Raw genomic sequence first — 27,846 nt, forward strand, 5'->3', positions numbered from 1 at the left:
CGGGAGTCGGTTACGCACGAGGAAGGATTAGCACCCTCGATACGCTCAAAATTGGTACCTAGTTGATTACTTAATGTCTTAGTGTCGAAAAACTGAAAACTTTAGAGAGATTTAAAATACGATCCGTAAAAAAAACTCGGATGACATGGATTAAAATTCAAGAGGATAATTGGCTAATTGGTTAAACGAGAAACCGAAACCCAGCACATTAGGGCACGTTCCTCGAATTTTCAAACGCAAAACATTGCCTTATTTTGAAATTTCTGAAAGGATATTTAGCTATTTGGTTGAACGAGAAAAATCGAAACCCAGCACCTTAGGGCACGTTTTCTCGAATTTCCAAACGCAAAACATTGCCTTATTTTGAATTTTTTAAAAGGATATTTAGCTATTTGGTTGAACGAGAAAAATCAAAACCCAGCACATTAGGGCACGTTTTCTCGAATTTTCAAACCCTAAATATTGCCTCATTTAGAAAAACTTTCCTTTTTTGAAGTATCGTATTAATATACCAAATGGAATAATAAATATGACAATGTGAGCAAAAATAATATGAGCAAAAAACGAATAATAAAAAAACAAATCAATCATGTATATACCATAACAAATAAATAAATAAATAAAAATTCTAAAGCATAACAAATAATAATAACGGATATGTAAATAAATAAATAAATGAAGAAAATAAATAAAAGATATACATATATGAATTATAAAATATAAAAATATAAGCATTTGCATATACATATGTAGCTATCATAAAATATGGAAAGTATATATATATATATATATATATATATATATATATATATATTATGTAGGAATCATAAAATAATAAGAATATACAAAATATATATTTTAAAAGTATAAAGAGTAGGTAAGTATATGTACGTATATTTATGAAAATGAAATATATATATATATATATATATGTGAATGTATGCATTGGAAAATATATAAAAAACATATATACACTTGAATTATAAACTATAGAAAATACATAAGAAAATATAGATTTTAAAATAAAAGAGATACATGTAAGCATGTATATACAAAAATTTAAAATGCAAATATAAATACATACATGTATATAAATTATAAAATATAAAAAGCATATATATGCATGTAAATATTAAATATGTACATGTGGGTATATACATATAGAAGTAATTATATTAATATAATAATAGTAATAATAATAATAATAATGATAACAATAATAATAATAACATTAAAATAATTAACTAAATGATAAAAGTGCTAAAACACGGACTAAATCGAAATAAAAATGAAAATACTGGGCGAATACAAAATAAAAAGGATTAAATTGCAACACGCGCCAAAAGGGGAGGGACAAAAACAGTAAATACCCCGCTTCCAAAACACATCACTTTAAGCAGGACTAAAATGAAACAAAAATAAAATTATGCGGCTAAATTAAAATAAAAGAAAAGAAGGAAAAGGGACCAAATTGCGAAAATTTGCAAAATCGGAAGGACCGCGAACGGAAATACCCCTTCTTAGAAAACACGCGGATCCTTGGCGGAGCGGGTCGGGTACTCGGGTCAGGAGCTAAACGGCGTCGTTTTGGAGCCTGTTAACCCTAGCTCAAAACGACGCCGTTTTGCACCCCTATTTAAATTAATTTTTTTCTCAAAAAACTCATTTGCTGCCGTTCTTTAGAAAAAAAAACTCAAAAACCTTCCTTTTTTTCTCTCAAGCATCCGGCCAGGTCCCAGAAATCGGCGAACAGGGCCGACACGTCGGCCGAGCCGGCTACCGCACGCGGTGGCCGGAAAAGTAAAAAAGTTAAATTTTTTTATTTTTTTATATTTTATGCTAATAAACTATTCTTCGGAAAAAAGAAATAAAAAAATAAGAATAAGATTAGATGAGTATGAAAAAAAAACAAATGAAAATCACCTTGAAATGTCCGCTTTTCAGATCTATTCTTTTTAGTTATTTGTGTATCAAAAAAGTAGAGAACAAAGTAATAGAAACTGAAATCCCTTTAGGAATGGATCTCTTTGCGTTTTTGAATCTGTTCTTGTTTCCAAAAAACCCCCTTTTTACATTGGTTTGAATGGCTTTATAGCCATTTTTACAATAATTTTCTATATTTGTTGTTATTTCCCTACAGATGAGTGGTTGAAGCAGGCATGGTGGTGGCAGAAAGAGTTGGTGCGGCGGCAGCAGAGCAGTTGGCGGTGGCAGGGCTGTTAGGGGCTAGGTGCGGCGGCTAGTGGTTAGGTGGCTAGGGTTTTTTTTTAAAATGTTTTAGGTGTTTGGGCCTGTTGGGCCTTTAGGGTTTTATTTTTTTGGGTGTGATAGGTTTTAGATTTGGGCTGGTAACTTGGGTCTGTTGGGTTTGTATTTGTTGGGCTGGTAATGGGTTTTGGGCCCGGGCAAAATTTGGGCTGTACAATAACATTGTATTACTTTTCTTTAATGAGATGCATTTTTGCATTTCTTTAGTCTTTCATCGAAACAAATAGATTACGGAATGAAAAAGTAAGGTTAAATTTTATTATTAATCTCTCGAATGTATAAATTGTGGATTTGATCTTTGTATTTAATTTGATCAATTTTAATTTTTATATTTTTTAAATTGGTTAAATTTAGCTCGTTTATTTGTTTTTTTAATTTTGAAATTTGAATCTTGACTCTAACATTAGCCGCTAAATCTTATTAACTATAATGGCAATGTTTTTGTGAGTATTATGTGAAAATAACAAGTTGACACTAGGTTACACATGTGATAATAAGGACCAAATCTGAATTTTATGCATAGTATAAGGACTAATAGTAGAATTTGACCAAAAAGTTATATTAGGATTGATAACATGTTAATTTGCTAGACTTTTTCTGTTAAATTCGGTTAATTTTTGAATTGATCCCTGCTGAATTAGTTTTTTTATGTTTTAATCTTGTCAGAGATGCAACTGGGACGCTAAGAGTAAAAAACGAGCGGAAAAGGACCAAATTGAAACACAATCAATAAAGTGAGGCCGAATAAAAAATGTGGAAAAGGCCAAGGACTTATCAGATTCTTTTGACTTTGTAAAAGCCAAAAATAGAAAAAAAAATCTAGTTTTAATTTGTAATACCCCGAAAATTTTTACAATAAGATATTATTTTTGATATAGTAAGGAAATAAAGTGACAAAAAAGAGAATTTTGAGTTATGACAACATTGGGAAGTATATTATGACATATTAATTCAAGAAAGGCTTAAATTGCAAAAGTGAGAAAAGTTTTGTTACCCAATAGTAAATACTCAAAATTTGAGGGGCTAAAACGTAAATATAAAAAAGTTGAAGGATTAATAGTGTAAATATTTTAAGGGTGGAATAATCTAGAAACTCAGGAAAATGGATGAATTGGGATCAAATTGAATAGATGAAGAATTATGAGGAACTAAATCATAATTTTACCAAATTAAGTGATGACTCAATGATGAAATTTTAAAAGATCTAAAGGGCAAAATGGTCAATTAGAAGAGAGAGAAATCTAGAAAATGATGATGATGTTGGTGATATTTTAGATTAAATAAATAAATATTAGTTTATTATATTTTGATTTGATTTTATTAATGATATTTTATTATTTTATTCAGTATATATATATGTCCAAAGAAATATGGAAGCCACCATCCCACTATTTTTCCATGCATCAACATGAGAAGAAGAGAGAAAGAAAAAAAAGTTTTGTTTTCTTTACAATTTGGTCCTCCCACCAAAAATTCACCATTTTCACTTAGAATTCAAAGAAATTTCCATAACCACCAAGAGAGGAAATTGATAAGGAGACTATGGGGAACTAGAATATCAAGTTAGATTCAAGAAATAGAGGCTGGAGGAGAGAGAAAATCAAGTTAAAGATTGAAATCAATAGAGCAAGGTAAGAACATCAAGATTTCAATATATTTTTTAGTTTGATATTATTGAAAAAGTATGGAATTGATGCTAATGTAGGGTTTTATTATATAAGGTTCTATGTTCTTGATATGTTAGTGAAGAAAAATAAGAGAAAGTGATGGGAAATACTATAGAGAAAGGGAATAAGGGTGTTATAAATTTAGTAATCAACATTTTGCACTATAATAGTTTTAGACAAGAATGAGAGGTTAAGTTTGAAAAATCACCATAAATCGTGGAAATTGAATTAGAGGATGAAAAAATATGGAATTAAATCTTATTGAGTCTAGTTTCTTATAGAATAAACAGTGTAATCAATGGAATTGTAAATTATGAGATATAATAAATTTTATGAGACAAGGTCAGAATGAATTTGGGTTCCCCTGTTCTGACTTTGGAAAATAATTAAAAATTGTTAAAAAATTATTATGAGTTATAATTTATATTCTTAGAATACTTAATAAGTCTATTTTCAAAAGGAACAAACGAGAACATCATCCAAATCCTGTACAAGGAGATAATTAATTTTTAGTGAATAAGGGTCGAAACTGTCAGACAGCAGAACAGGGATGACTTTAAAGAAGATATGTGAGTCTAGTTTCAGATAAAATTTACGGATCTCAATTCAAAGTTTTGTAGCTTAAGATATAATTAATTTAATGACTATGATTCAATAGTGGTAATATATATATATATCAAGGATGTGGAATGGAGTGGAGGAGGAGGAAAAATAATATATGTGAATATTCAACTAATATGAGTTTATTTTAAAATAGCTAATTTGCATTTTTTAGGTTCAGGATTAAATTGAATAAAAGTAAAATTTTAAGGGTAATTTTGTAAAATTTCAAAATGACCAAATTGCATGAAATGAATTGTTTTATCATTTAAATTAATAAATTGAATGAAATATTAATTTAGATCAAGATTTGGGTGGAAATTGAGAAAATGAAAAATTACCAAAATATCCCTAAATTTTGATATTTCTGCAATTTAGCCTCGTAAGTTACGTGTAAATAATAGCAATATATTTTTATAAATTGTGAATTTTATTTGATATGTGAATCAATATTGAATGTGGAAGGAAAATTGTTCATGAATTATTCAAGTGATAAAGTGTTGAAAATAAAGTGTTAAGTGTAAATTCCCAGTTGAACCTAGGAATAGAAGTGGATACAAGTAACATGTTACTAGAGACCAGTGTTACAGTATTACAGTGAGTCTCGGGTGCTGGGTGATCTAGCATGTGTTGCAGACACCTGACAGCTTGTGTGAGCAGGCCCATGGACATTTCCAGTGTTATTGATCAGTGGTAGCTTCGGCTACATTCCAGTGGTAGCTTCGGCTACATTCCAGTGGTAGCTACGGCTACATATCAGTGGTAGCTTCGACTATATTTCAGTGGTAGCTTCGGCTACATTTCAATGGTAGCTACAGCTACATATCAGTGGTAGCTTCGACTACATATCAGTGTGGCACTTATGTGCTAATTCTCTACGTATCCGTGTATATTTCGAGTGTTCAACGGGGTTAATAACGAGCTAAAGTGAATATGAAATGAAGTGTGCATGCAGGTACATTTGAAAAGAATGAACATATGTGATAAAGGTTAAGTGTGAAAATGTATATGCAAGTGAATTGGTAAGATTGTACATGTTAGGGGAATAATGCATTGAATGGCATGTATAAGTTAAATTGGTCAACGTTACCTAATTAATATTTTGATTTTGGTTGGTTTCAAATATGAATGCTAGATGAAATAAAATGTCTAAAAATTAATTTGTAAATTTCGGTAATGCTCCGTAACCTTGTTTTGGCGACAGATTCGGGTTAAGGGTGTTACATAATTTTTATTTATTTTTAATTATATGTTGAAGTGGTTAAATCCAAAATTAGTAAATAACATGTATATAAATAAGGTTTTAATGCATTTAGGAAAAACACATTTAATTTTACATCTTTGATTTTCATTTGGAATTTAAGAGAAATTATTCTTTTTCTTCCAATTTGGGTATGAGCATTCTGATGCTTCCATTTTCATTTCTTTGTTCTTTCAAAATTCGTTTAATTGCCTTTCAAGTCATTTTCTTTCCCAATTTCCTCCATTATCATCAAATCACCATTCATAAACCTACAAAGCACGACTAAATTCATGCTCTACTAAATTCCATCTTAACTTTAGGCTGGTGTTCTTTTCGGTCGGGAATCGTGAGATACGTATCCATACCAAAAATCCTTCCAATCGGTATTCACATTTTTCGTAAGTATCGAGATTGACAACTCATCCCTTAAAGTTAAGTTGATTTCAAGTCAAAAAGTGCATGTTGGGTTGAAGTCGTGTTTGCTGATGTTGGAGGAACGAGTCGGTCGTGCTGTATTCGGATCTCCTAGAACAAATCAATGAAGAAGTGATCGAGTTTAAACAACCCACGCGATTGAGGCTGCTAATTCGAGTTGGGTTCTTCAGAGCGCAAGGTTGCCAAAATCTTGAATCGGGAACACGTGTATCTCGGTTAGATAATCGGTAAGGGTTGGTTTGCAGGTCGTACTGGGACCAGCTACGAGAGGAAGAATTGGTGGTTAGGACGTTCTTAACTGCTATAATCAGCTTATTGTTTTGAGGAGAAAATTAATTTTCAAGGATCGATTCAAAAATCTAGAATCCACCGAGTTTAGGGCTAAGGCTTATTATCTTTGATCACAAAATCTGAATTTAATTTCCAATTTAATTTCTAATTTATTTAATTATTTATTTATGTTGTTTCAGTTATTTAGTTTCTAAACATTTTCAAAACTCCCCTGATTTATTTGTTTATTTTTTTGTAGGTCCGTTTGGAGTTGTGGGCACGACTTTTGCCATGACTTTCGACACGACAAAAATTCTGGTCATAAGTTAAATGGAAAGTTTATTATAGTACCAATCCTTGTGGACTCGACCCTACTACCACTCTTTGCTACTGTTTAGAGTTATTTTATTGTAGGAATTATTTTTGGTGGTTTCGACGCCCATTAAGGATCGATCATGAATGATTTTCTATATAGAACTTAGTAGAGTGTAATAGGGAAATTGTGGGTGAGTAAAACTTGATTCGATTCGAAAAAAATTAAATTTTGAATTAACCGAATCGAGTTATTCGAGTCAACTCAAATAAGTAATTCAAGCTTCGAGTTCAAGTTGAGTTGGACTTTACAATTCGAATAATTCGAATAAAAAATTGAATTAAATACCTCTTTGGTCCCTGAAAATTTTGAAAATGGGCAAATTAGTCTCTCTCAACAAAAATTACAAAAAGATTCAAAATAATTTTTAAAATTCAAAATATTTATAAAAATTTAAAAAACTCTAAAGAATATATAAAGAAAGTTAAATTTTCTAAAATTTTCTAAAATAATAATTTTGGACCTAAATAAGTTAATTAATTATTTCAAATTTATCATAAGTATTTTTTTTATTTTGCTTTGAAAAGTTTTCAAATATATATGGTTTCAAATTTATGTGTTTTAACATGTAATTAGTTATACTATAAAAATATTTCAATTTGACATGTTTAATTTTTTAAGTTAACTCGAACAATGTCACTCGATTCGATTCGACTTGATTCAAAAAAAGTTTGATAAAATAATACTCACCAACTCGAATTTTTTTACTCGATTTGACTCAATTTGATCGAACACTCACCCTAAGGGGAGTAATAATTACCATTGCCCATAAGCAATGAAAAGAAAATAACAGTTCGATAAACTCGAATATAAAATCAAACCAAACTTACAAGTTTAAACTTGGAACTTTGAACGTAAATGTAGGGGTGAGATTCGATTTGAAAAAAAAATTCAAATTTTAAGTTAATTGCATTGAGTTATTTGAGTTAAATCAAATAAGTAATTTGAGTTTCAAATTTGAGGGTTGAATTTTACAATTCAAATAACTTAAATAATTGAATAACATATTGGTGTAAATACCTCTTTAGTCCTTGTCAATTTTGAAAATGAGCAAATTGGTTTGTCTCAACAAAATTACAAAATAATTCAAAATAATTTTCAAAAATTCAAAATAATTTTCAAATTTTAAAATATTTTATTAAAATTTCAAATTTTATATTTTAAAAATAAAAATAAAAAATATAAAGTTAAAGGTTTAAAATTTCCTAAAATAATAATTTTGGGAACTAAATAGTTTGATTAATCATTCAAGTTTATCATACTAAAATATATTTTTATTATTTTATTATTTTACTTTGAAATATGGTTTGAAATTTATATGCTTTAACATGGAATTAGTTAAACTTTAAGAAGAATTTAATTTGACATGTTTAATTTTTTAATTTAACTCGAATAACTTCACTTGATCCGACTCGACTCAAATTTTATTTCACTCGACTTGATTCGGAAAATTTCAAATCGAATTAGTATGATAAAACAGGACTTATCAACTCGATTAACTTAAAAAATTTTCACTCAATTCGATTCAATTCGATCTAAAGGCATATGATATGATGTTCAGCAATTCATAACTAAAATATTGCAAGTGTTATTGTAGTATAAAGGAGAAAGAAATTCAAGTGTTGAGAAATGGAAGTTTAGTTGGAAAATGGAAATGCATTTAATATGATGATCAGCAATTCATAACTTATAGTTAGAGGGGGGAAGCCATAACTTTTTTTTTTGGAAATCAAGAATTAAATTATAATTTTTTAAAAAGATTAAAATATAATTTTATTATTGTATCAACTTAAAATTTTTACGGTTAAGCTGTAAATCTGCCATTAGTGGATAGGTCAAAATTGAATAATAATAAAATTTGAGAGAATCAAAATTGTAATTTTAGCATTGTATATGTTCTTATCGCCCAAGTCCAATTAATCCATCACTGTTGAAATCTGGGTCGGGTCATATACCGGTGTAAACTGTAGACGGTTAAATCTTTGCCGGCCATTTAATGAAGTGGCCTCCGCCTCTGCATTCGGCTTGGGTTCATCGAGTAACCAAGGAGAAGGGAGGCATCAAGTTTTCTGTCAACTTATCACCATGAAAGCCAAGGTAATTTATAAAAAAAAGTTTCATATTAGCTGATCTTATATCTGACTTCATTGATAGATACTTCTATTTAAAGAGGTAAATGGTTACAAACGAGACTGAAGTACATCCAAAGATTACGAGGAATCAAAACACAACAGCTACAGGAACAATTAGGGAGAGTTTCCCTCTTTATTTTCATGCATACAAGTTTACTGATTCTGATGAACCTTCTTATATAGTGCATGGTGCAGTCATACAAGGGTTTCAGCCAGCTGAGTGAACCCGCTTCTTATTTGTCCAAACCCACATCCTGCGATGCTCTTTATTATTACTATAGCCTTCTTCCTTGGATCCATTGAGCTATTGTCCTGTGATTTCTGTTTCTGTGGTCCAGCTTAGGGAAAAACTTGAAAAGAACACGATCAATGCGCTTGGAATACCATATCCTCCATCTCTTCCAAAACATAAGAGGTACAATGACAGCTCCTAGACCAAAGACAAATCCTATCTCAACACTTATCAAATTCCAATTGATATGGTTACCAGTCCTGGGATTTGGAGGGCCGACTTTTGTTACTGGAGGGGATTCGCATGGTGCCTTCAAAGGAGGCCCGCATAATCCTGCATTGTTTTCAAACGAAGCTTCTGGAAATGACTGAATTTGAGTACCTAATGGGATCTTTCCTATCAATTCATTGTTGGAGAGATTTAGGAATGATAAGAAATTTAAGTTTGCTAGCTGCGGAGGAATCTGCCCAATTAGGTGGTTGCTTGAAAGGTCTAAGGCCTCTAGCTTGGGCAAGTTTCCTAAAAATGACGGGACTGTGCCCGTGAGAGCATTATTTGACAAGTTAAGCAAGTATAATGCTCTGAAATCCCCTATGGCTTCGGGTATAGGCCCTTCAAATTATTGGAGGAAAAATCTAGATAGACTAGCTGTGTAAGTTTCTCCAGTGTTTTAGGTAGTGGCCCGTTGAACTTGCAATTCGTCAACTCTATTCTTGTCAATTGCCCGAGGTTGCTGATAGATTCTGGTAACCACCCCCCAAAATTTGTGTCACCAACTAGCAGTGACTGAAGAGATGCATTTGGAGGAAACCATAGAAAAGAACCTTGGAGCAGTTTGTTGAAAGACAAATCAAGAGTCTGCAACTTCGGTGCCTGGAGGATTTCTTTTGGTACACTTCCACTCAAGTTATTCCCACCAAGATGCAAGGAAGTCAAATTTTGAAATTCTGCAAAGAATTTTGGGAATGGACCAAACAAATTGTTACTGTCTAAACGAATAATTGAGAGAGACTTAAGCTGTAACACCCCTTACCCGTATTCAATACCGGAATAGGGTAAGAGGCATTACCAAAACACATGCACTTGTAAACATATTTAACCGAGTTATAAAATTTCATCTAAATTAAAACTTTCAAAATAATTAACATGCTCCTATAACTTTTCACAGTATATCCTCAAAATGTTATAATCATAATAATTAGGGCTTACGAGAACCGATACATACTCATGCAATTCAATGCTTCATTTCCATTTCCTTCAATTCGTAATTTCTCATGCTCACGATTTAGATCATATCACTAGCAATTTCCATTTAATTCACGTACAATTCAATTACATCAAGTTCAACACCAATACGTATTTACCATTTAACTCAATGTTTATTGATTATACCATTCAATAACACATTTATGAAATTCTCAATTTTGCAATGAAAATATCACTTTAGCTTGAATAACAACATCGTCCTGATATAAATACACTACCACTTATCCATTTACTTTAATTCTTTTGGGCCCATTTGTCACTTACCATCCTTAATCAAATTAGGGAACGGTTACGGAAAATTGAGTACTTCACTTTCACTTTGCCATAGTATAACTATGGTCTTACGTATGATCACTTACCACTTGTCACTTGATCAGATAAGTGTAGCTAAGGCTACCACTTATCACTTTCTCACTTGATTAGATAAGTGTAGCTAAGGCTAACACTTATCACTTTGTCACTTGATCAGATAAGTATAGCACTTATCACTTTTTCACTTGATCAGATAAATATATCACTTATCACTTTTTCACTTGATCAGATAAGTGTAGCTAAAGCTACCACTTATCACTTTATCTCTTGATCAGAAGTACTCAAATCCGACGTTCCGCTTAATTTGATCATTTTATTTTTATTTTATTCTCATTTCAAAAATGAATACATTTCATCATACATTATATAATTCATGAAATTAACATTTAATCATTAAATTTCAACCATATGAACTTATTATTTCATTATCTTTCCACACTTGTTTCTATGCACATCACACAAGATATAAGCATATCATTCAACCATAGTTGCAAGCTAGTGTATTTAAACATAACTCTTTTTGGAACTAACCACACGATAAACCATTTCAATGCATAACTTATAAATTTAACGTGGCATAATCTAGCCACTACTTGGCCAAAGTCTAAGCATATACACCAAATATGTTAGCCAAATACACGTATAGCATAAGCATTATAAGCATGGATGAGCACAACATTTATTCATGTATCAGGCTTACCAACATGTGTTAATTCATAAACCATTCATGACACTATTTCATGCCAAATCATATACCAAATATACCATACACACATACTATGAAACTTTTATTTTCACACATGAGCTTAAACCATGACCAATAATGCACAAATATAAGCATCATTTCTATTTCATCGTTTATCAATTAAAATCAAGTATATGACCAATTATACACAAATCATTCATATATTTTCCAATTTTCCTCCTCCTCCTCTCCATTCCACATCCTTGATGTGTATAACACACTTAAACAACATTAGCTATAATTTCACTATTCACTCACATGTATATTCAAAACTGTTTATCCGAGTCAGAGTCACTAAATTATTTTTATCTGGAGCTACAGAGCACCAAATTAAGATCCGTTAATTTTCCCTGAAACTAGACTCACATATCTTTATACCATAAAATTTTCAGAATTTTTGGTTCAGCCAAATAGTACATTTTATTCTTTAAAGTTTCCCCTGTTTCGCTGTCTGACAGTTCCAACCACTCTTCACTAAAAATTAATTATCTCATTGTACAGAATTCGGATGATGTTTTTGTTTGTTTCTTCTAAAAATAGACTCATTAAGGATTATAACCATATAAACTATAACTCATAATCATTTTTTTACTATTTTTAATGATTTTCCAAAGTCAGAACAGGGGAACCCAAATTCATTCTGACATTGTCTCACAAAATCTATTATATCTCATGATTTACAAATCCATTGCTTACATCGTTTATTTTATAAGAAACTAGACTCAATAAGATTTAGTTTCATATTTTATTCATCCTCTAATTCAATCTATACAATTTTTGGTGATTTTTCAAAGTTACACTACTGCTGCTGTCCAAAACTGCTTTAGTGCAAAATATTGATTTCCATTTTGCCCCAAATTTCACAGTTTATACAATTCGGTCCTTTCTCAATTAACCCATCAATTAATCTAGTTTTCTCAATTAATACTTTACCTAGACATTATAAGTTGTTACACAACTATTGAAATTCATAATTTCCACATATAACTCTATCTTCAAACTCTTTTACTATTAGGTCCCAAACATTCACTTTCTATTCAATTCTTTCAATAAAATCAGCATATGAACAATTTAAAACTCTAATTTAATGATAAATCATCATATAATTCCAGAACATATTCATATCAACTTTCAAATTCTTTAATAAAATCAAAACTAATGAATTTAACAAGTGGGTCTAGTTGTAAAAGTCATAAAAATACAAAAATTTCAAGAAATAGTCAAGAATTGAACTTACTTGTAATAAAAATATGAAGAACCAGCTTGAAGAAGCCCTTCCATGGTGTTTTAGCTGATGAGAATTCAGAAAAATGAAGAGAAATCTAGATAATTCCTCTTTGGTCCTAACTTTATTAAGCAAATTTTGTAATATTCCAATTTTGCCCTTAATTCTTCTTACTTTCTTACTGATTTCATGCCTTTGCCGTCCAGCCCAAATAGACCTTGGGTATATTTTCCTTTTAACCCCTCTTCCTTTTATCATTTAAGCTATTTAATCATTTCTCAAAATTTTGCATTTGTTACAATTTAGTCCTTTTTGTTCAATTAATTATCGGAACTTTAAAAATATTTATGGCTCAGTTTAAAATCCCCGAGGTCTTGATACCTCATTTTGATTCTAATTATTTTAATATTTATTTCTAGTGCACTATTCACTATTTCAGAAATTTTCCTAACTTCACATTTAACTTATACTTACTAAATTAATAATATTTTCTACCTATTTGTCGAATTTAGTGATCTCGAATCACCGTTCCGACACCTTTAAAAATTCAGGCCATTACATTTTTTTTTCTCGTCGGATTTGTGGCCCCAAAACCACTGTTCTAACTAGGCCTAAAATCGAGCTATTACATAAGCTTGGCAAGGGAAGGATTAATAGGTCCTGAAAGATGACAGCCGCTCATGCTCAACACTTGCAGATTAGGCAGTGAAGATGATAAAGCCTGGCTCCACTTATTTCTGTCTGCTGATATATTTATTCCGTCAAGATAGAGATTCTGTAGCCGTGTGAGGTTCTGAACAAGCATAACTAAATTTGGCTTCTTGAGTTTCAGTGATCCAAGATCAAGAAGCCATGATTTTGACAAATCGAGAGTAACCAACTTTGTCATGTATGAAATCTCAACCGGAATTTGCCCAGTGAAGCCTGCATTTGACAAATTAAGATACCTCAAATTTGCCAAATTTTCAAACCCTGAAGGAAACTTGGATTTGAAGCTGTTATAAGCCAAATTAAGTCGCTGAAGATGCCGAAGACGGAAAAGACTATTTGACTTATCAATTGCTCCCGAAATCAATTCTTTGCTCAAGTCAAGTCCAATAACCTGACCATCTGCATTGCAGGTTATACCATCCCAAGAACAGCAATCCGTGCTTTGATTCCACTTCAACAACTTCTCAGACGATGAAGAATTGAGGCTATTTTTCAATCCGAGCAGCAACTCTTGCTGATCGCTTTGACATTGACCAGAAACTGAAACAGCCTTAATGCGGAAAACAGTTGCAACATATGAATAGAAGAAGAGCCATGAAACCAGTGCTGAAGTCCTCATTTGTGTGAGGACAATGGAAGACAATTTTGAGCAGATCAATCAAATCTCTCTTTTCCCCTGAAAGGCCTGACTAGTGAGTAGTGACCGGTCAGTCTTTGAGGTCCATCTTACAAGAAGTTGCTTTGCTTCTTTCTTTGCGAACTATTGGTGTTTGAATCGAGTAATATCTGAATGTGTAATTTCCTTAATGATAAAGCTACGTTCTTTGTGTATATTATTGTTCGTTGTGGACTTTTCTTCTGCATAAGACGTGTTTTTCTATTAGATTTTCTTTAGTGTTATTTTCATGAAGACGTTGGCTCAAAGCTGTTATGTTGGAAGTTTCAGCGAACTTGGAAAAATCAAACCAAAGACTTGATTGGTATTAATGAATGCAAACCATACCATCCCCATATTTATGCTAAGCTTCAGTTTGGAACCAGTTACGAGTGCATGAAATTAAGCTGTCCCTCAATTCATTTTCTTTGTACTTTTGTACTGTTTCTTGGCTTTTGTGGGTTAAACATTCAAACTCTTAACTGTTTTACATGGGTGAAATTTTCAAACATAAATCAACCACTTCAATATTTGTTTTTTTTCCGATTACTTTTGTACTTAAAATTTAATAAATAAGTTCGTTTAAATTCATTAACTTAGATTTAACTTGACACTTTGAGATTATGTCACATTATTAAGTTTTTACATATTTTAAGTTGATAAAAATAAATCTAATTGTCAATTTAAGTACTAAAGCGGGCCAATGAAATTGAAATATTAAAATGAATTTAGTTATTACGTTAAAAGACTAAAAATTACATGTAAGAATAAGACATGGAAATGTTTGAACTTTGAACATTAAAGAGGGGGAAATGGAAGCTTTTCCAGGTATTTGCATTCAAACAGCTCTTTTTCATTCTTGGACCCATTTGCTCTTTATTTTAAACCAGCTTCTGCCTTTGGCAAATACCATTACAAACAATAGCTCCATTGCTGACTTTCTCATCTTAAATATTAAATATGGTTACACAAAATTCAACCATAGTTTAATTGGAATTTCTAATTCCATTCTAAATATTAATTTGATGGGATTATGCCAGCTATCGGAATACAAGCAGACCAATAAGTTTCAGCAGCAGCATGTTGGTAAAGTTCCATAGTCTTCCAACAAATCCCTTCCCTTCTGAGAATTAATGGTCAACCAAGACTTGTGTTTGACTCTATTAGTCTGCATATTGCAAGGTAAACAAAACCACATACAGTTCCCCATTCGTTTTACAGTATTAAGGAAGATGAGGTTTAAAACTCTTGATATGAAAGCAAGTGTTGAATTGGATATGAAGTATCAATGATCATAGCACCAAATGTTTCAATATATTCTTCAAGACTTGGATGATTAGAGGAAACCATGCTCATGCTGAAGCAAATTGCTGGCTTTTATATCTCTATTACGAGGCTGGTTCGAATATTGCTGGCTTTTCCATGTCTAGGCAGAACCCTGAGTTAATTCCATAGACATTTTGTCACTAACAATGCCAATATTTTTGATTTTGCGGTCTTTCTTACTATGCTTTCCTGGATTTGCTTTTCTTCTCATTAATGCACGTAAAACCAGTCAAGCAAATGCTCTCAAGGACAATTGCTTCACCTTTGCAATAGTTTCCTTTCTAAATTCTTTAGCCCTTCTTGCATCTCATCTTTTTTCCTTCAAGCTGAGGAAAAATCTTTATCATGAATCTACCTTTTGCTGAGAGAAACATGTTATTTGGGAGGTTAAAATATGTCATAAGTTTATACCTTCTATTCTTTAGATTTTAAAATTTAACCCAAACTGTTAACTTGTGGTTTTTTTTTTTCTTGTTAAATTTGTTGGTGTGATTAAAAGTCCGCAAAGTCCCAAATCTTGAAAAAGATTGCAGGACTTATTCAAGGAGGTATTTTGAATTATTTTCATGCAAAAGAGTATTATCCTGGACAAGTTTTATTTCTTTTCTTTTCTTGGCCAATAACATAATTATTTAAGGAGTACAAAACAGAGAGCACAAAGCATAAGTGACAACCACATTAACAAAGATCAACACTTAAACAAATCACCTTGAAAAACAAAATCCAAAGCTAACATCTAAGCACAAGGCATCAACTTAAAAGTCACTTAACGTTGCAATTCTAGAGCAATCTAAGAGAAAGCTTCAAAAGAGCTATTGTTCAGCAATCTGAAAGAAAACTTATACACCAACAGCAATGTTCAACAAGCTGAGTGTTGCCTAAAACTGTAGAAATGATGGCTTTGTTTCCAGACCAACATCCTACGACGCTCCTTTTTATTATTGCTATAGCCTCCTTCCTTGGATCCACTGAGATATCGTTCTATGATTTCTGTTTCTGCGATCCAGCTTAGGGAAAAACTTGAAAAGAAGACGATCAATGCGCTTAAAATACCATATCCTCCATCCCTTCCAGAACGTAAGAGGTAAAATGACAACTCCTAGACCAAAGAAAACCCCTATCTCAACACTTATCAAATTCCAGTTGATATGGTTACCAGTCCTGGGATTTGAATCTTGCCCGTGGTTGGGAATGGCATCTTTGCACTGCTGCGTCAATGGATTCCCATATAGTCCCCTGTTACCTTCATAAGAATCATTAGTAAATGTTGCAAATTGCTTTCCAGCTGGTATGCATCCCTCCAGTTGATTGTATGAGAGATTAAGGACTGCAAGGAAAGTTAGTTTCAAAAGCTGTTGAGGAATACTGCCACTCAGGTTATTACTTGAGAGGTCCAGGGATTCCAGCTGTTGCAGGTTTCCTAGAGATGGTGGGATTTTTCCACTGAGAGCATTGTGTGACAGGTTGAGAAAATACAGTGCTATGAATTTTCCGATCACATCTGGTATTGGCCCCTCCAAGTTGTTGCAAGAAAGGTCAATGGAGGTGAAAATAGTTAGGATTTTCACCAGCTCCATCTGTAGACCTTTGTTGGTAACTGTAATACCGTCTAGATAATAAATTCTAGAGAATCGTAGAACCTCAAACCGAAGGTGTTTAACATTTAGTTGAGCTTCATCGTCATAAACCTCCATTGCCTTCCATCTTGCTACGAATTTGTTTGGTAATTTTCCATTAAAACTATTGTGGGCAAAGTCCATAATTTGAAGCTTTGGCCAGGGGCGCTTGTCGGCTGGACAACCAATTCCCCCATGGAATTTATTTGATCGTAAAACAAGGATCCTCAAACTGGTTATGTTCTTCAAATGGCAAGGGTAGGTGTCGTTGATGTGATTGTTACCAAGGTTTAATACCTCAAGCTTTCTGCACCTACCAAGGGATATTGGGATCTTACCTGTGAGCTCATTGCCATTGACATCTAGTGTTTCTATGGAACACTTTCTTGAAAATGCATTAGGGATTTGGCCACTGAGATTGTTGCCCCTAAGGTTCAGTACCCCTAGAAGATCCATCTGTCCAATTAAACATTTTGGTATGGCACCACTCAGACTATTGTTGGACAAGTCAAGAACTCGCAGATTAACAGCCTCACATATTGATTTAGGAATGGCACCTGTAAGGCCATTGCTTGAGACAGAAAAGAAAATAGTGTAGTAGAGGTAGTTACCAATGTTACTTGGTAAAGAAGTAAAATTATTGCTTGAAAAATCCAGATAGCTTGCAGATAGAGGCAGAGTTGGGATATGACCAGTGAGTCTGTTAAAACGAAGGTCAAGGACTGAAAGATTGGGCACTATTTGATAAGGTTTCTGCAGACCCTCAAGCTGATTAAATGAAAAGTTCAGATGCACGAGGTCATCACTGACACTCCAAATCCAATTGGGTACTTCACCTGAAATTTGGTTTTGTGAAAGATCCAGATGGGTTAATCTTGATTGGTTCTTTAGATCAGGGAACACATTCAATTTGCAGGACGCCAGATTTAGTGTAGTAATCTTGGGAAAAGATGACAAGACCGAATAACTCTCAGTTGCAATGACAGACAGGTTGTTGTGTGAAAGGTCGAGATATGTGAGATTCACAAGCTTCCGAATGTCTCTTGGCCGTATGGTGCCATTGAAATTGTTGGAAGAAAGCACCAGAACGCTAAGTCTACTGAGTTCAAAAACATACGCAGGTATCGGCCCTTGCAATTGGTTGCAACTGAGATCAAGAATATCCAGTAAGGATTCTCTCACTTTTGGAGCACCAGTAACTTCACCATCAAATTGATTGTTGGAAAGCAAAACTCTTTTCAGTCAATGGAGTGCCACAAGGGAGGAAGGAATATTCCCATTAAGTGAATTGTGCCTTAAATCAATACGAGTAAGGTTTGGAAGGTCTTCCCACTTAAATGACTCGATCTTGCCACTCAGTTTATTGTAAGAGAGATCTACACGGGCAAGATTTTTGAACAAATCAAAACATGGGATTTGACCGGTAAAGTTATTGAATGACAAGTCCAAGTAAACAAGTTGTTGCAGGTTGGAGACTGAACTCGGAATTGCTCCGCTGAAATTGCAGAACGAAAGGTCTAGTATAGTCAAGTTCACAAGCTTGTCTATGGACTGTGGTAATGACCCAGAAAAGTTTGTTCCGCTAAGAACTAGGTTCTGAAGAGACCCATTATGATGGAATTCAGGCAAAGAACCTTGAAGTTTCTCATTGTCAAGTACATCAAGAGACTGTAGCATCCTTACCTGGAGTATCTCTCTTGGAAATTGTCCATGCAAGCCGCAAGAACTGAGCCGCAATGAAGTCAAATTTGGAAGATGAGCAAGGAATGCTGGAACCACAGCAGATAAATTGTTCCTATCCAAGTGAATAATTGAGAGATTCTTCAACTTTTGAAGGGAATCTTCAATTGGTCCAGAAAGGTTGCAGTTGGACATGCTCAACTCTTCCAAATTGGTCAGTGAGGATAACCATTTACACCACTCATTTCCTCTTGCAGAAATTTTGACCCCATCAAGATGGAGAGATCTTAGCCTTGTGAGATTTTCAACAAGCATCTTCAGGTTTGGCGTCTCAAGTTTCAAGGGTCGTCCATCTCTAAGAAATAAATTTACAGATAAATTTAGAGTAATCAAGTTTGTCAAGCGTGAAATCTCAGCCGGAACTTGCCCTGTAAAACCAGCATTTGACAAATTAAGATAGCTCAAATTTGACAACTTGTCAAACCCACAAGGAAAACTGAAGCTGAGTGTGTTATAAGCCAAATTAAGCTGCTGAAGATGCTGAAGATTGAAAAGACTACTCGAATTATCAATTGTTCCGGAAATTAATTGGTTGCTCAAGTCGAGTATGATAACCCGACCACTTTGATCGCAGGTTATACCACCCCAAGAACAGCAATCCGTGCTTTGGTTCCAGTTCCGCATCTTTGCAGACAACGAAGAATTGAGGGTTTTCCCCAATCCGAGCAGCAACTCTTGCTGATGGCTTTGACATTCACCAGAAACCAAAACCGCAGTGATGATAAAGATAGTTGCAATATATGAATAAAAGAAGAGCCATGAAAGCAGTGAAATCCTCATTTTTTCTGAGCATAAAGAAAGACAATGGCAGAGGTCAGAGGGAAAGCAATGAAGGAGAAATGGCTAACTCAATCTCTCATGAAAAAAGAAAAACCGGTTTCCATATTAATGGATGCGGCATAACTTTTAAAGCTTTGCAGGAAGACTCGAATTAGTCAATGGAGATTGGAGAATAAAATTGCAAAAAAAGAAAAAAAGAAGTCTCTATTAGAATTTTCAATTTCGTTAATAAAATATCCACCAATTGGACACCCAATCAAGTTATAATGTGACCTTGGAAATTTTGAGCAGACCAATCAAATCTTTCATTTTCCCCTTGAAAGGCCTGAGTTTTGAGCAGTCAGTCTTGGACGCCATATTACAAGAAGTTGGTTTGCCTTTTCCGCTTCTTTCTTTGTGAACTATTATTGGTGTTTGAATCGAGAAACCTCCGAATTACCTTCAGGAATGTAAGTTTTCACCAACGATAAAGCTGCCTTCTTTGTGTATTATTGTTTGCTGTAAACTTCTCGTGTATACTCACTACTCTTCTTCTATCGGCTTTTCTCTAGTGTTATGGTCATGAAGACTTTGGCTCGTTGGAAGTTTCAGCTAACTTGGAAAAATCAAAGCAAAGACTTTATTGGTATTAATTAATGCAAATCATACCATCCCCTCATGCACGCTAAGTTGCTATTTAACCAGTTATTTATGAGTGCATGCAATTAAGCTGGCCTTTCAATCCTTATACAGTAAATTACAAACACAGAATTCTGTTCACTATTTCCTGAGATTTTGCTTTATACTCCTTACCCTTTTTTATACAAGTGGACAATTACGCTATAATAGAAAAAAAAAGTTATAAAGATAGGGATTGAATTCTAAACCTCGTGTCAATCTTATTATTAAACCGATGAATAAACGAATAAGTGTTCAATTGAACCCTTTGACATATAAATCCAACAAATTCAATTAAGGACCTAACTCTCAAAATATTGTATAAAAGAACTAACTCTCAGAATTGAAATTTTATTAATTAAAATAATTGTTTCTAATTAACAATGACAAACTTTATATGGGTTAACTAATTTTCTTGTTTACTAACAAATATAAAACTCTTAAACAACTTAAAATACTTAACAAAATATTTTAAAATTTGAAATAAATAAATAATAAAATAATAAAACCTAATAAATACAATATTTGACTCATATATAATAAAATTTAAGTTTAATTATCGAATGCAATATGATTTATACTCGAATTAAAGCCAGAAACTCATAATTTCTCATAACAATCTTGTCCAAAAATTCTACTTGCATAGTCTTTACTAAAATAGTTATAATTTGAGTTATTGAACTAAAAATCGAGTGATTCGAAGTGCATTGCGAAGCTAAGAGAATAATATTCGGTCAATATTAAGACATATTGACCTAAAAATGCCCGAATCCCTTTCAAAAATGCACTGCAAATCGACTGATTATAACATTGCTAGGCATGTGTGCTTGAATGGGATCTTTGAAGTGTAATGTCTAAACTTGTTAATATCTTCCACATGGGCTTGTTATCATGAATTGAGATTTTAAGTTCATGAATAAATTTGGACCCTTTTAATTTATCATTACTCTGTATTGAACTCCAAAATCCATGGTTTTGAAGCTTGAATTCTTCTTCTCGAAATTTGTTTGTGATAAAGTCTTAAACAAATAAATTGAGTTTTGATTTTAATTGCTTGGATTTGAATTTTGTGATTGGGCTTTATAAAAATTAAGCCTATTTCCATCATAGACCTTGAGTTGGGTCGGGTTGCTCTTATCAACTCCTACCCGGTCCACTATATACACTTACTATTTTACTATTGTATAGATAAACTATTAAAAGGGTAAAAATGTAATATAGAAAAATAATATATTTTTGAAGAATTATGTTTAAATATTTAATTGACTATAAAACTATTGAAAAAAGTTAAAAATAAATAGCAACTTGCATCCAACATCCATGGAAGTGATAATAAAATTTAAGATTATACATCCAATTATGAAAAGGTAATTAATATAAAAATATCCATTAGAGGCGAATCTAGAGCGTTGACAGGGGCGCCGGTCTCCCCTAAAATAGAAAATTATTATTTAGACCCTTAAATTTTTTTTAAAATTTTAAATTAATAAAAGTAAAATTATACTTTAACCCCCTTAAAATTATAAAAATTTAATTTAATCTTTTAAAAATTATAAATATGTAGACTATAAACAAAATTAAAATTTCATTCTACCCTTAAAAAATTAAATTGTTGTGGCTTCGCCCTGAGATCCATCCTACTCGACCGATTGCCATCCATACTGTATATATCATGGCAAATCATATGCAAATCCATTGAAGCTGCCCTGCTGGAATTAAATTTCACAGATGCATGGTTTTCCTGTATTTAATTAGCCTCCACTGAAACAAACAGAGCTAATCAGTTTTACCACTCTTCGTCTCGACCCTTAACCCAAATTCACTCTTTATTTAATATAAATTTAAATTAGTAAATAACAATTTGGAGCAATATGTGTTCTTCTCTTTCAGGGAAACCTATATGATATTGGGTCATTTGGACAGAAATTATTTTCTAAACCATTGGCCCAAGTTCAAGTAATCCAATATTGTTGAATCTGGATCGGGTCGGTATCCCTTCCTGCTAGGGCTTTATAAGTTTTATATATATATAAATGGTGTAGATGGTAAAAATCCTTGCCAGCAATTGATTGCCGCCTCTGCATCCGGTTAGGGTTCAACGAATAACCGAGAAGGCGGCATCAAGTTTCCTTCTATCCTATCGCCATGAGAGCCAAGGTAATACTGTTTTCCTTTTTGTCTCAATTTGTTCTTATTTATACAATAGATCTTTGAATAATGTTTCATTTATGGCATCTTACATGATATGTAACAGTGGAAGAAGAAGCGCATGAGAAGACTGAAGCGGAAGCGCCGAAAGATGAGGCAGAGATCCAAGTAGACAGAACCATCAGCCCCTCTGTTATACGAGGTTTCTAAATGTCTTAGCTAATATCGGTGTACTTTTAGGGTCCACTTAGTTATCTGCCATTTTTATTTCAGTTTTAAGCTTTTTTTTTCTCTTGGGTTTCTATTGTCTTTCAAGTTGGTGCTAATCCAGCAGTGGGATGATGTATCATCGTTGAGAACAGTGAATTGCAAAAAAAAAAAAAGGAGCAGATTTTAAGATTGGAGTTTAATTTGAATTTTCTCTTCTAGTCTCCAATATAATAAAAAAATTTCTCTGCTAGTCTCCAGTATAATAGAAAGAACCCTAGTAAATCGACGTGTTTTCATGGGTAAACTAGCGAGAGCTAAAATGTTAAGATGATTGGGAGACTGAAACAGATGAATCAGAAATACGGAAAAAGCAGCAATAGCAGTAAATGGTATGCTACTTACCAACAAATGTCATACAACAAAGATGCATTTCTTTAAATTTCAATGTCACTATGTTTGCATGGGCACCTTACAATTAAGTTAATAATCTACCAAAGGCTCTTTATTGGCATCTCAAAAATTAAGGTTGTTTCCTAATTTGTAAATTTTGATTCCATGGCGGCTTTCATTGTTGTTCCCAACCTCAATTCTCTTTCTTACAGAAGGGGGAAGCTGTGTGTAAATGCTCTGAATTTTCTATAGATAGGGGACTAAGGGAGCTGCCAGGTTTGCTAAAGAAAAAAATGGATACATGAGAAAGGTGGAAATGAAACATGGATCAGTATTCGACTTAAAAGGACAAAAAAGCTAGGGATCATTTCTAGCTTGAGCTCAAATGAATTGAGTTTAAGTATCTTTAATAATCGGAATGATTTTCAAAAGTATTTTTGGGACAAAAGTATTCTTAGACAAACTTTGTTTTTAGAGAAAAATGCATCTTCCAAATAAAAAATTGGTCCAAAAGTACTTTATTTTCTCTTTTTTCTCAAAAGCATTTTTGAGAAGTATTCTTAAATTAGTCCTTAAGTTTTATTTTATCTATTATATGTTTAATTGAACTATTAATTTACCCAAAATAAACACATGAAACTAATTGGTGTAAATAAGTTCAATTTTATTTTAAAACGGATCATATCGTATTCCATCAAATTCAAACTAAATTTCGAGTAGCAAATTTCAAAATTAGATCAAGCATCAACTTAAATATAATTTCGTTTTAAATTTTATCAATACAAAATCATCTTCTGGAGATGATGTTGTTGGAAGGAGAGTAACCTTAAATATAAACTATTAAACCAACACGGAGAATTAAAAAAAGAAAAAAAAGGATTTTGTTCCCTTAGAAAGGCTTCCCCTTGGGCCTTGACGCGGAAAGAGGTCCATTTCCCGGTAACCGAACAGAGACCGGAAGGGGTTCTTAAATCGTAGCTATAAAAGGTACTTACCTTCTACCCATTGATACTATGCCTATCGGCTATCGCACTTGAAGCTTGTAGGACAAGCCTCGGCATTTCCATCATAATCGAACAGTGCTTGGAAACTACTTACAACAATGGAAATGGACATCGATAGCGCCTGTAAACCCAAAGGTAGGTATTCCCCTTTTCCCGGTCCTATGATTCGATCCTATTCTCAGGTTGTATCATCGTACTCATTACTAAACTTCTCCGTGTATGCGCCCTTCTCTTCTTTGAAAAAGATGAAGAAAAGGCAAAGGGGAAGCCAATCGCGGCGATTTTGGTGGGCGCACCAGGAAGCGGCAAGTCCACTTTTTGCGAGAACGTCATGCGGGGCTCTTCACGTCCCTGGGTTCGCGTCTGCCAGGTTTCTCTCTTTCTCTCATTAACGGAAATCCGGTGTTTTGAGTGGAAATTTATGTGATGTTTTGACTCTTGATCCTGCTATTTTAAGAACAATGAATTGGAGCTGCTAGCAAGTGAGGTGTTTAAAATGTTAAAGAAAAGATCGATTTATTTACGCTTGCAGGATACTATTAATAATGGAAAAAGTGGGACAAAGCCACAGTGCTTAAAGAGTGCAGCAGCTTCATTGAAAGAGGGCAAGAGTGTGTTTATTGATAGATGCAACTTAGATAAAGAGCAGCGGGTTGATTTTGTAAATCTTGGTGGTCCAGAAGTGGAAGTGCATGCTGTTGTGCTTGATCTCCCTGCCAAGCTTTCTATATCCCGTATAGTCAAACGCACTGGGCATGAGGGAAATCTGCAAGGTGGAAAAGCTGCAGCAGTTGTGAATAGAATGCTGCAAAACAAAGAATTGCCTAAGCTGAGTGAAGGGTTTTCTCGGATCACTTTTTGCCGGAACGAGACTGATGTTGATGCTGCTGTTAAAACCTACACAGCAGTTGGTCCTTTGGACACTCTTCCACATGGCTGTTTTGGTCAGAAGGATCCCAATGCCAAAACTCAACTTGGTATAATGAGGTTCTTAAAACGACTCCATGAAACTAATGCTCGGGATTCTGTCCCTTCTCAACTTACTGAGGAAAAGGGTCCATGCGGCAAAACACAAGAAACTGTTTCATCATCGTCGGGCATGGCTAGTCAGAAGATAAAGGTCAGTGAAGACATGGCGCCAGGTTCTATTAGTCACGATGAATCTGATATTCCAACTCTGGCATTTCCATCTATTTCCACAGTAGATTTCCAATTTGACCTCGAGAAGGCATCTGATGTTATTGTTGGGAAAGTAGAGGAATTCATGGATAAGCTTGGTAATGCCAGGCTTGTTTTAGTGGACTTGACTGAGAGATCAAAGATTTTGTCTTTGGTTAGGGCTAAAGCTGCAGAAAAGAAAATCGACTCCAAAAGGTTCTTTACATTTATAGGAGATATATGTCAACTTTATACAAAGGGAGGTTTGTGCTGCAATGTAATAGCTAATGCTGCCAACTGGTAAGCCTTTTGTATATATAACATACATTTCTAATGTCTGGTAGCTAAGTGAACAAATACGATAGAAACTTTTAGGTAGAGGAACTTTGCTAGTAGTTATTTTTCATCTTTCTGGGTCCTTCGGGTTCAGTGATATAGAACACCATGGGCACTAATGCTGTAGAGCTTATCCTCCAGAATTAATAATATTCATGAGGAAAGATCAGTCACTGGTTTTAACTATAATGTTGTGGAAGTTCATTCTGTCTACCTTGATGATGTTAACTATGAGCATACCAGTGTCTGAAATCAAGGAATGAAACAATTTGTCTAACTTGATTTTAGACCATAAAAAAACCTTCCGGCAAGTTCATTCTGTCTGAAATGGAATCTTTAATCTTCCTACTTTAGGATCTCACAAATAGTTAGATCGGATATCCAATAGCTATGGAAGTATTTCTGTCAAGTGTGAATGCATATCATACCTGCTTTGTAGTAACGTGAAACATGATACTTCTCACAGATTATACATAATTTTTCTTTCTATAAATGTAAACCAAGAGATTATTTTGTTCAGGCGTCTGAAGCCTGGAGGTGGAGGTGTAAATGCTGCAATTTTCAATGCTGGTGGTCCTGCCCTAGAGGCTGCAACCAAGGAGCAGGCTAGATCTCTTCTTCCCGGGAATGCCCTTGTTGTCCCTCTGCCATCAACTTCTCCTTTGTATTCTAAGGAAGGGGTGACCCATGTGATACATGTTCTTGGGCCAAATATGAACCCACGTAGACCAAATTGTCTAGACAATGACTATGTTAAAGGTTGCAAAGTTCTTGAGGATGCTTACTCATCACTGTTCAAAGGGTTTTTATCTATAGCAAATACCCAAGTTAAGGTTCCCAGGAGTAGCGGAAGTATTTTGTCAGGGCCTTCAAAACTAGAAGATGAGATTAGTGGAACTAAGACAAAAACGTGGGCTCCATGCCTTCAGGCTCTCTATAACATAGCCATGCAGCCTGAGAAGCATAACAAGCAAGTGCTGGAAGCATCTGACGATGTTGTTGTACTAAATGATATTTATCCAAAGGTAAATACCCACCATCTTCTTCCAGTCTCTCTTATGATGATTTTTCAACAAATGAAAAGTTGGATTCTTTTTCTTCCTTCTGCAGGCAAAACAGCATCTTTTGGTGTTGGCAAGAATTAAAGGTCTTGATACCTTGGCAGATGCACGCAAAGAGCACCTTCCCTTGTTAATGACAATGCACGAAGTGGGTTTGAGATGGGTTGATAAGTTTGTAGGTGAAGATGCATCATTGGTTTTCCGCCTAGGTTATCATTCGGTATGCTAAACACCCTTCTCCTAATTTTGTTTTTGTTCACATAGTTTTTAGGTCTGATAAACGTAGATACAACTCAGTACATGATTGAAATTGTCTTGGATATCGCATGCTGGTAGTCATAGTGTTTCCTAAACTCGGGCAAGTGGAACATATGTAGCATGAAGAGAACAACCTTAGTTGAATATGCCACTAGACCTAAGATTTGACTGAATCCAGAAGCATGTGGGTTACCAAACACAAGAATCATTTGATTAGACTCACTTCAATGCAGCATCCAATTAATAGCAGTATGATGCATACGTGCCAGATGCAAAGGTTGTAGAAAGGCCAAAGGAAAATATATGTTGTAATCTTGTAGATGCAGACAAAGAGATAATATTATGGCCCCAATGTATTTATGGATAAAGAACTAAATACTTATAGCAAAAATATTTTACGACAATCGTTTAACAGTTGTGAAGAAGTTTAAGAATAGGGTAGTATGGTCATCCGTATAGGAGAATCTAGCATTTTATTATGCTTCAGATTACAATCAATCTACCCATGTGTCTTGGTCCGTGTCTTGTCATCTTCAATGATTGGTGGACATTGGAATGCGCCATTTGAATCTATGGTGTGTTGCATATATCTCCTCCTGCAGGTCCCTTCAATGCGCCAACTACACCTGCACGTTATTAGCCAAGATTTCGACTCCAAAAATCTCAAGCATAAGAAGCATTGGAACTCTTTCACCACTGCATTTTTCCGTGATTCTGTAGATGTAATGGAGGAAATTAATAATCAAGGGAAAGCAACAATTCAAGATGAGAAGAGACTAATGTCAATGGAGTTGCGTTGCCACCGGTGTAGAAGTGCTCACCCTAACATTCCTAGGCTAAAATCACATATCAGCAGCTGCCAAGCTCCTTTCCCTGCAGATCTACAGAAAAAGGGTCGATTAGTGCCTGAGCAAAACTAACTCTGGCTGTGACCCCTAGGTGTTTGTAAACCATGTTTCCCTCAATTTTTGCTGTATATACAATGAAAAACAGTGGTAAAAGTATCACATTTTGCTTGATTTGTCAGC

General features: G+C 33.8%; 4 protein-coding genes and 2 long non-coding RNA genes across 7 annotated transcripts; 3 read left to right on the plus strand and 3 right to left on the minus strand.

Moving 5' to 3' along the window:
- The first annotated feature begins 1,671 nt into the window (after nucleotides 1-1,671).
- On the plus strand, nucleotides 1,672-2,534 carry LOC128040527 (uncharacterized). 2 transcript variants are annotated; one of them, XR_008195081.1, is made up of 2 exons: nucleotides 1,672-1,808; nucleotides 2,141-2,534. It is a non-coding gene; the product is annotated as an uncharacterized LOC128040527 (long non-coding RNA). The 2 variants fall into 2 exon arrangements; XR_008195080.1 differs by having other exon boundaries at nucleotides 1,681-1,800.
- A 6,452-nt stretch (nucleotides 2,535-8,986) lies between these two features.
- On the minus strand, nucleotides 8,987-14,253 carry LOC105779444 (receptor-like protein 7). The gene is made up of 3 exons (XM_052629154.1): nucleotides 13,396-14,253; nucleotides 9,945-10,209; nucleotides 8,987-9,840 (listed from the first exon to the last, which is right to left on the minus strand). Exons 1-3 carry the CDS (start codon nucleotides 14,096-14,098, stop codon nucleotides 9,264-9,266), a joined length of 1,545 nt encoding a protein of 514 aa, XP_052485114.1. The 5' UTR covers nucleotides 14,099-14,253; the 3' UTR covers nucleotides 8,987-9,263.
- Nucleotides 14,254-16,039: 1,786 nt separating this feature from the next.
- Nucleotides 16,040-18,316, minus strand: LOC105779440 (receptor-like protein 33). Its single transcript, XM_052629339.1, has one exon. The coding sequence runs from the start codon at nucleotides 17,530-17,532 to the stop codon at nucleotides 16,405-16,407; it is 1,128 nt and encodes a 375-aa protein (XP_052485299.1). The 5' UTR covers nucleotides 17,533-18,316; the 3' UTR covers nucleotides 16,040-16,404.
- A 2-nt stretch (nucleotides 18,317-18,318) lies between these two features.
- On the minus strand, nucleotides 18,319-19,596 carry LOC128040408 (receptor-like protein 6). The gene has a single exon (XM_052629155.1). The coding sequence runs from the start codon at nucleotides 19,594-19,596 to the stop codon at nucleotides 18,319-18,321; it is 1,278 nt and encodes a 425-aa protein (XP_052485115.1).
- Nucleotides 19,597-22,061: 2,465 nt separating this feature from the next.
- On the plus strand, nucleotides 22,062-22,811 carry LOC105779445 (uncharacterized). The gene is made up of 2 exons (XR_001128999.2): nucleotides 22,062-22,410; nucleotides 22,508-22,811. It is a non-coding gene; the product is annotated as an uncharacterized LOC105779445 (long non-coding RNA).
- Nucleotides 22,812-23,949: 1,138 nt separating this feature from the next.
- LOC105779441 (transcription factor bHLH140) lies at nucleotides 23,950-27,837 on the plus strand. Its single transcript, XM_052629338.1, has 6 exons — nucleotides 23,950-24,140; nucleotides 24,251-24,375; nucleotides 24,538-25,463; nucleotides 26,020-26,524; nucleotides 26,610-26,780; nucleotides 27,421-27,837. Exons 1-6 carry the CDS (start codon nucleotides 24,104-24,106, stop codon nucleotides 27,736-27,738), a joined length of 2,082 nt encoding a protein of 693 aa, XP_052485298.1. The 5' UTR covers nucleotides 23,950-24,103; the 3' UTR covers nucleotides 27,739-27,837.
- The last annotated feature ends 9 nt before the right edge of the window (nucleotides 27,838-27,846 follow it).

Source organism: Gossypium raimondii, chromosome 4 (assembly GCF_025698545.1).
Source record: "Gossypium raimondii isolate GPD5lz chromosome 4, ASM2569854v1, whole genome shotgun sequence".
NCBI lineage: Eukaryota > Viridiplantae > Streptophyta > Magnoliopsida > Malvales > Malvaceae > Gossypium > Gossypium raimondii.

Bases quoted from the DNA above. Each gene is read 5' to 3' on its own strand.
- LOC105779441 (XM_052629338.1), top strand. From the start codon at position 24,104: ATGGAAATGGACATCGATAGCGCCTGTAAACCCAAAG. The intron at 24,376-24,537 runs GTTTCTCTCTTT...TTACGCTTGCAG, and splicing joins CCTGGGTTCGCGTCTGCCAG to GATACTATTAATAATGGAAA. The intron at 25,464-26,019 runs GTAAGCCTTTTG...TATTTTGTTCAG, and splicing joins ATAGCTAATGCTGCCAACTG to GCGTCTGAAGCCTGGAGGTG.
- LOC105779444 (XM_052629154.1), bottom strand. From the start codon at position 14,098: ATGAGGACTTCAGCACTGGTTTCATGGCTCTTCTTCTATTCATATGTT. The intron at 10,210-13,395 runs AATAGCTCGATT...TTATTCGTTTAG, and splicing joins TTCCCTTGCCAAGCTTATGT to ACAGTAACAATTTGTTTGGT. The intron at 9,841-9,944 runs GCAATTGACAAG...TTTCCTCCAATA, and splicing joins GAATCTATCAGCAACCTCGG to ATTTGAAGGGCCTATACCCG.
- LOC105779440 (XM_052629339.1), bottom strand. From the start codon at position 17,532: ATGGATCTTCTAGGGGTACTGAACCTTAGGGGCAACAATCTCAGTGGC.
- LOC128040408 (XM_052629155.1), bottom strand. From the start codon at position 19,596: ATGAGGATTTCACTGCTTTCATGGCTCTTCTTTTATTCATATATTGCA.